The sequence below is a fragment of the Ipomoea triloba genome, chromosome 10 (genome assembly GCF_003576645.1).
Source record: "Ipomoea triloba cultivar NCNSP0323 chromosome 10, ASM357664v1".
Lineage (NCBI taxonomy): Eukaryota > Viridiplantae > Streptophyta > Magnoliopsida > Solanales > Convolvulaceae > Ipomoea > Ipomoea triloba.
In genome coordinates this window covers 28,548,297-28,560,886 of record NC_044925.1, presented here as the reverse complement: position 1 = coordinate 28,560,886, position 12,590 = coordinate 28,548,297, and the positions used below count along the sequence as shown (strand labels likewise).

At 38.8% G+C, this 12,590-nt stretch overlaps 3 protein-coding genes across 4 annotated transcripts; 2 read left to right on the top strand and 1 right to left on the bottom strand.

Annotated features, from left to right (window-relative positions):
- The first annotated feature begins 1,272 nt into the window (after positions 1–1,272).
- Positions 1,273–4,229, top strand: LOC116033658 (diaminopimelate decarboxylase 1, chloroplastic-like). The gene is made up of 8 exons (XM_031276415.1): positions 1,273–1,803; positions 2,151–2,325; positions 2,437–2,586; positions 2,713–2,874; positions 3,075–3,260; positions 3,333–3,455; positions 3,532–3,621; positions 3,970–4,229. Exons 1-8 carry the CDS (start codon positions 1,328–1,330, stop codon positions 4,048–4,050), a joined length of 1,443 nt encoding a protein of 480 aa, XP_031132275.1. The 5' UTR covers positions 1,273–1,327; the 3' UTR covers positions 4,051–4,229.
- Positions 4,230–5,795: 1,566 nt separating this feature from the next.
- LOC116032351 (bifunctional dihydrofolate reductase-thymidylate synthase-like) lies at positions 5,796–12,520 on the top strand. 2 transcript variants are annotated; one of them, XM_031274853.1, is made up of 12 exons: positions 5,796–6,047; positions 6,742–7,256; positions 7,378–7,777; positions 7,913–7,957; positions 8,057–8,122; positions 8,258–8,319; positions 8,407–8,481; positions 8,565–8,730; positions 8,810–8,933; positions 9,142–9,248; positions 9,419–9,605; positions 12,164–12,520. In XM_031274853.1, exons 2-11 carry the CDS (start codon positions 6,829–6,831, stop codon positions 9,527–9,529), a joined length of 1,584 nt encoding a protein of 527 aa, XP_031130713.1. In that variant the 5' UTR covers positions 5,796–6,047; positions 6,742–6,828; the 3' UTR covers positions 9,530–9,605; positions 12,164–12,520. The 2 variants fall into 2 exon arrangements, with proteins under 2 accessions (XP_031130713.1, XP_031130712.1); XM_031274852.1 differs by lacking the exon at positions 12,164–12,520 and adding an exon at positions 9,800–10,083.
- LOC116032352 (AAA-ATPase At3g50940-like) lies at positions 10,647–12,501 on the bottom strand. The gene is made up of 2 exons (XM_031274854.1): positions 11,397–12,501; positions 10,647–11,271 (listed from the first exon to the last, which is right to left on the bottom strand). The coding sequence occupies exons 1-2, from the start codon at positions 12,471–12,473 to the stop codon at positions 10,834–10,836; spliced, it is 1,515 nt and encodes a 504-aa protein (XP_031130714.1). The 5' UTR covers positions 12,474–12,501; the 3' UTR covers positions 10,647–10,833.
- Positions 12,521–12,590: the final 70 nt, after the last annotated feature.

Below are 12,590 nucleotides of genomic sequence, written 5' to 3'. Positions count from 1 at the left end.
TACCTAATAAATAAATCTAAAATAATAAGGAGTATATATTATTTTGTATCATATTATGTGTTATATATAATGTACGTGCAGACCACTCCTAACTCGGCCAAGTTATTCATGCAAACACTTTCATATCCTTATATCTCATTAAAATATATAATCCTGTTTATATATATATCATATGCTTATTATTTAAATCTCGACTTTTTTAGTTATTCTTATCATGTGACCAACTAAGCTACTCATGCATGCATATTATATTAAATACTAAATAGGGTAGACGGTATAAACAATGAAATTAACTGTTTTTTCCAACTTTTGTGAAGTTTGGTGATAGATGATGGAATTGGATGTTAACCATGCAGGCACGGAGGGTTATTAATCTTTGATTGGTGGTGCTCCACTAAGTGCATGGTTACTACTTCCGATCCACATCATGCTTTCCACCAAATGGGAATATAATGACAATATATATTGCCTTTTTTTTTTTTTTAAATAAAATTTTAGCCAATAAGTTATCATTAATTTATATTTTTTGAGTGATCTTTTGTCAACTAAGATCACAATACAAACTTTATCCAGTGTGTGCATACGAATAGTGACTGCAGACTTCCCTATAAATTAAATGAATGACAATATGAGGTCATCAACACCAAGTTAAGTTGGTTATACAATTAACTTGGTGATCACAAGTTTTCAAGTTTGGCTTCCCATGAGAACTGTTTATTAGTTTAATTGGTTTGAGTTAGTCAGCTAAGAGTAACCTAAGCTGATTTACCTTATTACGGTCTTTTACCAGTTAAGATCACAAGACGGGCTCTACATAGAGCACACATTTGAAAAATGACTGCATAATGAGAATTGGGGTAATTTAGCCAAGTGAGTCAGGCAATTAACTTGATAATTACAATGGTCTAAATTATACTTCATATTGGAGTTATATACTGGTGTGTTTGGTTTGAGTTAATCAACTATAACACTATGAACAACAAGGCCGATTTAGATCACAATGTGAGATTCACTCATAATGCGCGGCTTTTATTGATGTCGGCCTTGTTGGTCCCATTCAAGCAAAAAAGAAAATGATTTTTTTAAAAAAATTAGTTCTAAACAAACCCTTGAGGCCTTAATAGACTTTTTCTAAAACCTTCGGGGTCGAAGTGAAATTATCCGTTTTTATGGGATTCACAAATCCACGAGGACCACGACCCATCTGAACCGTCAACGCCGGCGTTTCGTCGCACGTGCGCAGAAGGGAACTTTAAACCCTAAAATCTTAAATCCTCAATAATGCACACTTGAAGCTCAGCTCCCAAACCTTCACTCTGCTCCATCAATGGCGGCTGCGCACCTTGTCTCTCACTCCCTGTCGCTTCCTAAGTCCCTAAAGCACACTTCAAATGCAACTCCCAAACATTTCTCCCTGAAACCAATTTGCCCACCCAAGCTCATTTCTAGAACCCGGATCACAAGGGCAGTTATTTCCACCTCAGAGCAAAAGACCCAGAAGTTTCAGCACTGCTTTTCAAAATCAGAAGATGGGTTCCTGTACTGCGAGGGAGTCAAGGTTCAGGATGTTATGGAATCAGTTGAAAAAAGACCATTTTATCTTTATAGCAAGGCCCAAATCACTCGAAACGTTGAGGCTTATAGGGAAGCTTTAGAGGGATTGAATTCTATCATTGGTTATGCGATTAAGGCCAATAATAATCTTAAGATTTTGGAACACTTGAGGAAGCTGGGTTGTGGGGCTGTCTTGGTTAGCGGTAATGAGCTCAAGTTGGCCCTCCATGCTGGTTTTGATCCTACCAGGTAATATTATAGTGCTCACAAATATTAATTTTCGTTGTCTTTGCGTTGTGTGCATATATTTACTTGGTTTAGTGTGTATTTGCGTAATGTTATTGGTAAAGCTTCAAATTTGCATCTTTTCAATGTGTAGAAGACTGGTAGAAAGCTGGGGATGCACTTTTAATGCTTATACCAAGTCTTTTGACACATTTGGGAGTATTGTTGTTTGTAAAATTTAGGGCTTTATTATGTGCAATGCAGCAAATGATTGGACTATTTAATAGTTCTAATTGCATTTGAATTGTGCTGTTTTCTGCATTGTTGTCTGCTCTGTTTGTGTTGAGTTACATTGACATTTTGTAGCACAGGTGTATCTTTAATGGAAATGGAAAAGTCTTGGAGGATCTAGTGCTAGCTGCCCAAGCGGGCGTTTTTGTAAACATTGACAGTGAATTCGATTTAGAAAACATTATTGAAGCTTCAAGAATTGCTGGGAAGAAGGTTAATGTGCTTCTGAGAATTAACCCAGATGTGGACCCCCAGGTTTGATACTGTCATGCACAATTCCGTCATCTTTACTGCTTCAATATGACGATCTGGTTATTTTCTAATAATGTGATTTCCATCTCCATACTGACTGCATGAGTGAAATAGGTTCATCCCTATGTTGCCACTGGGAATAAGAACTCCAAATTTGGTATCAGAAACGAAAAGCTGCAATGGTTTCTGGATGCCGTAAAGGCACACCCAAAGGAACTGAAGCTTGTTGGAGCTCACTGCCATCTTGGATCTACAATAACCAAAGTAACATGTTGATTTTATTGTAAATTTTGTATATAGCAAATTGGATATCCATGTCTGTTGATTGGCATCTGAGTTACACGATATTCCTTTAGAAACTTTTTTGACCAAATATTAATTATTTTCCAGGTAGACATTTTCAGAGATGCTGCAGTTTTGATGGTTGCCTACATCGACCAAATCCGAGCTCAGGGATTTGAAATTGATTTCTTGAATATTGGAGGTGGGCTGGGGATTGATTATTATCATTCTGGAGCCATCCTTCCCTCACCTAGAGATCTAATTGATACAGTGAGAATTCTCTCCTTCTTTAATGTATATGGATTGTCAGCTAGGCCTTGTTAAAAGGCTATAGGTTATCTCAGCCTATGTTTTAAAGTTGCATTGCCACTATCTAGAGCAGTGAGCCTGCTCTTCTAGGGAATGACTTTAGTTTCTTCACCAATACATGCAAATGGGATAGTCACACTTGTTTGCTTATTTTATTGTAGGTTCGGGAATTGGTTGTATCACGAAACCTCAATCTCATCATTGAACCGGGAAGATCACTTATTGCTAATACGTGCTGCTTGGTCAACCATGTCACTGGAGTTAAAACCAATGGCACAAAAAATTTCATTGTAATTGATGGTAGCATGTCAGAACTTATACGTCCAAGTCTCTATGATGCTTACCAGGTGAGACTTGCCACCATTCTGCTTCTTTCTGTACCTTGATGGCCATTGCTCACTGCATCTTTTTGGGTGCAGCACATAGAGCTTGTTTCTCCTACACCCTCAGATTCCGAGGTTTCTACTTTTGATGTTGTGGGTCCCGTATGTGAGTCTGCAGATTTCTTGGGAAAGAATAGAGAACTTCCCACCCCTCCTAGGGTAAGTTTTTATTTTTATTTCTAATGGAGTTTAACAAATGCATCTGAATCATACTGACAATGGCCTTCACATTTAGGGTTCTGGCTTGGTAGTCCATGATGCGGGTGCCTATTGCATGAGTATGGCATCAACCTACAATCTAAAGATGCGCCCCCCTGAATATTGGGTTAGTAATCCCAACCTTCGATTTTCTATTCTTAAATTCTAGATACATGTAGTCATGGTGTTAGAGATACATGTATTATGTCCCACATTGACAAATGGGCTTGCTTATAGGATCTTCATCTACTCCACCCATTGCCTTAAGGTTTCGGGTACACATGGAACTAATTATTGGTCTATCACTTAGCCAAAGAGTAATTTTGTTAAGTGTTATATTGCATTTCTACGTTTTAACTCCATTTTTTACTTTCTGCTAATGGGGGCACACACATTAGTTCTATTACTCCTTTGGAGTACAATTGGGAAATATTGTGACCCAAACGTACTGCTAATCATACATGCATATTTCCAGGTTGAAGAGGATGGAAATGTGGCGAAAATCAGGCACGCAGAAACATTCGATGACCACCTGAGATTCTTCGAGGGGCTTTAATCCAGGGTTGTTTCAGCAGTTTCCTTTCTGTGGTTGATCTCTTTATTCTGTACCAAACTATTGTACTTTGTTTTTGAGACCCCAATTCTTGTTCAATATGTTGAATTTTATATTTGTATTAATAATATCACGCCGTCGGCCTTTTCGTTAAATGGAAGGGGCGGATATATCTTAGCAAAGGGCCACTTTAACGTCGTTTGATGCCAAGTTTGCTGACAGTGTTGATGATAACGGATTGCCCTCTTTAGTCACCTCATGATTTTGCCGATAATGGATTAATGGGTTTTGTACCCATCTCGTTTCGACCGTAATGACATGATCCTACACAAAATTTATTCAATTTTAAGCTTAAAATATGTCCACAAGACAAGAATGCCAATGGGAAAGGACAAGACTGTCATCTTTAGGAATATTGTAATGTTATTACAAATAGATATACAATGTCTTAACAAGGCAGTTACAATAAAATATACACTAGTCATTTCCCAATTGCACTCGCAAATAGGGAAATTAGTTGCAACAACTTTGACCATGGCAACTTGAGGGTCAAGGCCAAGCATTGAGCTTGGTTTTGGCAGCCGAGGGGTCAAGGCCGAGCATTGGGCTTGGTTTTGGTAGCTGGGGCTGAGCACGGGACTCAACCCTGCTTGGTTTTGGTAGCTGGGGCTGAGCACGGGACTCAACCCTGAGGTCCGGATCTAAATAGACTCGTCTTGCTCCGCTAACCCTGAGGTCCGGATCTAAATAGACTCGTCTTGCTCCGCTTCTATCGGGTCGATTTGTTCGTCAGCGAAGAAGAGTACCCACGAGCCGTGTTCCAGCTTGGTTTTGGTAGCTGGGGCTGAGCACGGGACTCAACCCTGAGGTCCGGATCTAAATAGACTCGTCTTGCTCCGCTTCTATCGGGTCGATTTGTTCGTCAGCGAAGAAGAGTACCCACGAGCCGTGTTCCAACCTGACATCTTTCTTGCTTCACCTTTGGCGACGACCTCCTCTTGCACCAATGAGAAGCTCCCAGCAGGTCAACACTACCCTGGTGGGGTTTCGTCATCTTTGGAACACCTTCACTTTCTTGAGAACATGAGCGAGCCCGACCCGGAGGTTGAGGAGAATGTGGGCCACCTCCAACATGGACGACCCCAATCCCAAGGATTATACTAGACCGTCTTGCTTGCCCCCCTTTCTTTTTGCAATGTATTCCATATTATTTCGATATTTAATGAAGTGTTTTGCTTTTATTATTCCTTTGTATATTTGTTTGAATTCTCTCGAAAATCGGAGAGAATGTCACATTGATTGGCTAACAAATTATGACACATCATTAAAAACTAAATATAATATTAAGGAAGCTATTTTGTATAAAAATTATATTTAATGTAAGGTTATGCAATTATTATTAGAATTTTTAAAAAAAAATATAATATCATATCATATCATTAATTGACAAACACCATTAATACATTACTAATATCGAAAAATGTGGCTTTAGTAAAAGTAAAGAGAAAGCAAGTCAATTACTCCGTATCAAATTAAAGATTATTAGAAAAGCCAAGGGCAATTTAGTCAAGCCATTGAAAATTTGTACTACTCCGTGGAAAAATTGTACACTCACTCGCCTCGGCGGTACTCCGCGTCAAACTGTTCCTTTGGATTTTTGTGTTCCTCTCCCTACCCACCCCCACCCCTCCGCCCCCGGCCCCGCCCATCTTTTCCTCCTCATTTATCTCTGTCTCCGTCACTGTTGAGCATTCATCATCAGTATTGAGAAAAAACTCTGTGCGCGAGAGGGACTGAAACCGCCTTTCTACGCTACTGGTTTTTCCACCATAAAAAGCTAGCATCCTCCTCCCTTAGCCTTCTCTTCATTCTCGCTCAAAGCAACTGCAGCTATCGCTCTCTCCGCCTCCATCGAAACCCTAGTCTCATCGCCAATTCGCTCTGCTCCGCGCTCCAAACCGTTCAAAATTTCATACATTCGACGCCTCGCTCGCCGATCGGTAATTCCTTGCTGCATTTCGGTTTCGTGCTTCCCTCTTTGCTTATTTTCCTCCATTTTTAACTGTAATAGTAGCTGTTCAGTACTGGTACCTGCATTTCCTTTTCGATTATGTTTTTCTTAATCCATACTTGCTTGCTTTGTTAGAATTGAACTCTAGTCAACTGTAAGGGAGGTGCCGCTAATTTCGTACTACCACTAATGCACGATATCATTGATAATTTGCTTAATTATGTATGAATTGCTTGTCCAATGATGTAGTTCTCTCAATGAGATGCGAGAAGTGGTGCAACAAATATTTGTAATAAAAAATTTACTCTGTATGAAAGGATCAACTTAGTTGACCTCAAATACATTCGGATTACGTTGGCTGAGGTTAAGAAATGAATATGTGGTTGATGGAACTGTTGTGATTTATATTTCAAAATTAGTTTCGTTTTTGTTTGATGTGCTTTTAATGTAATAGATTGAGGTTGGTGCTAACAAGTATGGATGATCTCTGTTCCTTTAGCATTGATTTACCAAGTTGATAGTAATATAGTTTAATTTTCCTTGTAATTCATTTTGTATTGTTGCCTTATGGACTTCTGTGATGTTAAAGCAGAGTTCAACTGAGCATACTAAATTTCTTAACTATAGTATTGAAGTTGCTGTCTAATAGTTTTGTTTGGAGTAATCATTTTGGCCATGTTCAGGTTTTGTTGCACTTCAGCCAAAGCTGCTCACGTGAGCTCAGCTGCAACTCTTTATCTATAGGTCTCTTCTGGGCATCTTACTCAGTCATGGCTGGTGATGCCACTACAGGGTTTGCTAATGGGAAGATCAATGCTCAGACTGACCCACAGAGGGCATACCAAGTTGTAGTAGCTGCCACCCGTAATTGGGGTATTGGCAAGGATGGGAAATTACCCTGGAAACTTCCATCTGATCTGAAGTTCTTCAAGGAGGTTACCATAACTACATCTGACTCTAGTAAAAAGAATGCTGTTATAATGGGCAGAAAGACTTGGGAAAGTATCCCTCTTGAACATCGCCCTCTTCCTGGCCGCCTAAATGTTGTCCTTACTCGGTCTGGTAGTTTTGACATTGCTACTGCAGAGAATGTTGTGACATGTGGAAGTTTAGGATCTGCTCTGCAACTATTGGCAGCTTCCCCTTATTCTCTATCAATAGAGAAAGTCTTTGTCATAGGAGGTGGTGAGATTTTCAGGTTGGCATATGTACTTGCCTCCCCTTGTTTATTGTTTTTTTGATTTCCTTGTAAACTCTTTTGTCCTTTTTTCTTTCCCCAAATAATTCTGCATGTATTATGTATGTATATAAAATTTCAGGGAGGCCCTTAATGCTAATAAATGTGAGGCCATTCATATCACTGAAATTGAGGCAGACATTGACTGTGATACTTTCATGCCTGGTATTGATACTACTGCATTTCAGCCCTGGTACACATCATTCCCTTTGGAAGAAAAAAAGATCCGCTTTTCTTTTACAACTTATGTTCGTGTGAGGAGTGATGAAGTAGATGTCCTTACTCAGAGTGATGCTCTCGCACCTGATAATGGCTTAGAGCTTGAAAAGGTTGAGGTTAAAGCATTCTCTTTCTTGCCTAAGATGATATTTGATAAACATGAAGAGTACATGTACCTGAGGCTGGTTGAGGACATCATAAGTAATGGTGCTTCAAGGGATGACAGGACTGGAACTGGTACTCTGTCGAAATTTGGTTGCCAGGTAGTGGTCATGTAAAGAATGCATATCTACGTGTGAAATGGTTTGGTTGATTTGTTGAATTTATATCTACTTAAGTAATTTATTGACTTTTTGTGATTTGCTCCCCTCTCCCTTTTTTTTTTTTTAAACTTGAAGATGCGGTTCAATCTGCGGAAATCCTTTCCACTTCTCACAACAAAGGTATCTCTAAAAGTTCAATTTGGATGCAATAAATAGCTTGCCTTCTCTGCTGTTTTATTTTCCTTTAATTAGCATGCTAAGGTCTGTATTGGGTTGTAGAAAGTATTTTGGCGAGGTGTTGTTGAAGAACTTTTGTGGTTCATTAGTGGTTCTACAAATGCTAAGGTAATAGTCTGTTCCCTCTATTCTGTTTTTTTGTTCCTTATTTTTTATTTGGATGACTTGGCCATTTTTGCTTAAATATTGTAAGTGGTGTTAGTCTTTGTGTTATTATCATAACTAAATTTGTACAATTTGCAGGTCCTACAAGAGAAGGGCATTCATATATGGGATGGAAATGCATCAAGAGACTATCTTGACAGGTAGTACATGACTGCGTTGTTCTGTATACTTGCAATGATATGGATTTAAAAAACCATAATTCACATTTTTTATGCTTCTAATTTCAGTATCGGTTTAGAGGATAGGGAAGAGGGTGATTTAGGACCTATATATGGATTCCAGTGGAGACACTTTGGGGCTAGGTGAGTTTCAATGTTACTTGTTTGACCTATAGTTAGTGAGAAGATTTAGTTATCACATGATTTGTTGGGCTTGCATTATGTAGGTACACAAACATGCATGCTGACTACACTGGGCAAGGATTTGATCAACTTTTGGATGTTATAAACAAGATTAAAAACAATCCAAATGATAGACGAATTGTTCTTTCTGCTTGGAATCCTTCCGATCTCAAACTGATGGCACTTCCTCCTTGCCACATGTTTGCACAAGTTAGTATTATACATAGTAGTTGTCAGACAATTTTACTTATCCAGTTTCTTAAATGCATGTTCTCCTTCCTATTTGCAGTTTTATGTAGCCAATGGTGAACTATCATGCCAAATGTACCAACGCTCTGCTGACATGGGTCTTGGAGTGCCGTTTAACATTGCATCTTACTCCCTTCTGACATGCATGATTGCCCATGTTTCTGGTATGATTACATAACTTATATCTGGTTCTGTGTTTGCATTAGTAATACTAAAGGTTGACTTGTCTAGAGGCAAAATGTCTTCCTTTGTGCTTTTCGCCTATTTGTCATAGCCTGGTAGCCTTCAAATTCTTTTGTTCCAAGTGCTTCAGAAGGTATGCTTATGAGCATCCCGTCCATCATAACTGCCTTATGGTTCCCTCTTTAATAGGTCTTGTCCCTGGTGAATTTGTTCATGTCATTGGAGATGCTCATGTTTACAGAACTCATGTCAGACCTCTGCAGGACCAACTTCAGAAATTACCTAGGCCTTTTCCAGTAAGAAATACGGAGTTTCTTAATTTCTTTTGCTTTTCTGTAGTTTGGTTCTCTCTATTCAATTTTCAGCTGGAAAGTGGTGGACATATGCTTCCTTTTAATATTCTTGACCTCTTTTTCTTCTTTTTCTTTGTCTTTATTTTTTTTCCTGTTGATCAACATTCATGTAGATACTGAAGATCAATCCTGAGAAGCAGGACATAGAATCCTTTGTTGCTGCTGACTTTAAGTTAATTGGCTATGACCCTCACCAGAAAATAGAAATGAAGATGGCAGTTTAAAAAGTTTCAGATTTTCTTTCTGTGTGGGTAGAATAAGCATGAGATTCTCCCCACAAGATATTATACTTTCAGACTGGTAAGTGGATCTTCTTTATTTCTCATTTTCTCCATCTTACTTATTAAAGTCAAGCTCATTCAACTGTAACCTCTTGTTTTGTTGTTTGCATCCTGATAAATCTTTTTACGTGTTAAACAACTTTATAGTTACACTCTATTGACTGGCATTGTGTGGTTTGTTGAAGTTAAAATTTCTTTCCTTTCTTTTTCCAGGTAGTGCTACTTGGACCATTAGCAAGTCAGTCAGAAATAAATCTAAGTATTATACTTTACTGAAGTAGGGACCATGAATCCTTTAGTTCTACACGAAAGTTGTGGTTCTAAAGTGATTTAGAATGTATCTTTTGGTTTGCTACTATTCCTAATGGGGCTTATTTTTTAGCTTCCCCCAATCTCTCCTTTTACTGAACAAGTATATCTCGTCTACAGTGATGTGTATATTTGACTACTTGTGCGGCTTATTAATTATAGAGGAAGCTACTTTTGCTTTGTAGAGAGTTGCATGATTGATTTTTTGTTTGTGTTAATGAGCTATGGGTTCTAATCTAGAGGATAGATATGAAAATTTCAACATTTTCCCACCTTCTGTTTGTGTTAATGAGCTCTGGGTTCATCCAAAGGATATATATGAAATTTTCAACATTTTCACATCAAGGTCCCGTGTCTTCCATCAAACCTCTTGGAAATGTATTTGGTCGTGACGTTTGGAATTTAGAAAGTCTATAAAGCACTTTGCCCTTTGTCTTTTACTATTGGTTTCTTGCCAAGTTTTCCACTCAAAAAGTCTTGGTGCGTTATAAAACTATTGCCCAAATAGAATGCGATAGACTACCTACTCTATAATTTATGAATATTTTTGAAATAATGCTATTGTTATGTGTATTTTTATTTTTATTTTTATTTTGAAAATTTGACGATTTTTCTTAGTCGTATCACTAAGTGGAATTTACGTCCCATTAGATGAGTAGACTTCACGTCCTCGCTTAGTCCGCAAAGTCAAAAATCAAAATTGATTATAGTAGATTTAAGAGAGTCAAAAATCAAAATTGATTATAGTAGGTAGGTTTAACTCTTAATTGTCATTGAAATGTATAATAAAGATCAAATCAGATGAAAAGTTTTATTAATAAAGAAAAACAACGGTTAAAGTCTCCCAAGTCGGCTACTGTGAAGTGTGAACAAATAACATAGGTAAGAGGTGTCTGATGTAGCTTAGCTTCATAATGATAATGATCGTAAATAATAATTTACTCGGAGGAGGTTTCACCAGGTTGTTCCTTTTCTGCATCTTGTTCTTCCATTTCTTTCGCTTTGGCCTTGCTTTCATCATCAGCTTCCCTTGTTTTCTCTTGGAGGAAGTGAAGGACACAGTTGAGTGCGTCCTGGACCCCCTCATTCCTCAGCAACTGTTCACCCACCTCTGCAGGAGTCACATTCACATTCTCCAACAAAACTTGGATTTCTGGGAAGAGAGAATGGTCCTCAATTCCCAGATAATTCTTCGCCAAAGTCATGAAGGCAGCAGGCGTGCAATATGACATGTGGATATGCACATCCATTCTACCAGGCCTCAGAAGTGCAGGCTCCAATCTCTCCTTGTGATTTGTTGTGAACACTATAATCCTCTCATCCCCACAGCTTGACCACAACCCATCAATGAAATTAAGCAGCCCCGATAATGTGACCTAAACAATCCAACATAGAATATATAAGGGGAAATCCGGTATCAGCTTAGACTTTTAGTTGAGATGGAGCACATGCTTCAATTGGTCTTAATTTAACAAGGAGTAGGAATGCATATTAAACTTACTTCTTGGGGTTTAGGCTTTCTAACAATGTTGATAGTCTGTGCTTGGCTGACATGATTTCTTAGCATCTTCAGAGCCTGTTCATCCGCCTTCCGATCCTCTATATCCAGGCTGCAATCAATGTCTTCCACAACCAGTATCGATTTGTTCCCAGTGGCGAGAAGAATCCTCCTCAGCTCAGAATTGGCATGAATATCAGTCAGCTCCAAATCATATATGTCAAACTTGAGGTAATTAGCCATGGCTGCAATCAAGCTTGATTTCCCTGTCCCGGGGGGACCATACAACAGATACCCACGCTTCCATGCCTTCCCAACTTTCCTGTAGTAATCTCTCCTCCTCACAAACCTCTCAAGATCCTCCATGATTGTCTTCTTCAGCTCTGCATCCATAGCCAGCGTTTCAAACGTTGCAGGGTGATCCAGGTTGATGGAGTTCCACGTATAATCCCCAGAACTCGAATACATCCTCGTGTGTTGACTGTTCATAGTGTAGATTTTCAGAGTCTTCTTCTCCTCTTTAATTTTATTTGATTCGTTTAGTATGAATGGGAAGTAGCAATCTAACACCATATTCTTGTGTTTCTTGTCAAAGATGAGCCTGAAATAACGAATTTCGGATTCTCCCCCTGAATATTGCCCTGGATACCTGGACCTTTTGTTCTCCACCTGTGTTGTAACCTGCCTCCATTTGAGCTTCACACCATTGAAAAAATCAACAACTTCCTGATCTTTGTCCATTGAGGTTGAGATTTTTGTCTCTTTTTCAGGCATGCTGACTCTGAATCTGCTAGTGGAATTGGAAACCTTACTGCCCAAATACACTTCTGCTGCCTTGTATATTTGGTTGTTGGCCAGCCCGTCGAATTCGTTGATGATCAACACCATATCAGAAGAGAAAGACTTGAAGAAGAGATTGATGTTTAAGTAGACATATTGTTGCAGCTCATATGGTATGAGGTCCCTGGCCAGAGACCTCACCACCATGGCTGATGCAGCTACTGAAGCTGCAGTCGAAACAATGGTTTTCGCAGAGGCCATGTTAATGTTGATGTGATCAGAAAGAACATTAGAAATCATTGTTGATTTGGGAGACTTGAATAAGAAGAAGAAGAAGAAGAAGAAAATGTACTGTGAAGGTGATGATGAGAATCTGAGAGTGGTTTTCTTGAATGAATACAAGGCCTTAATACTATA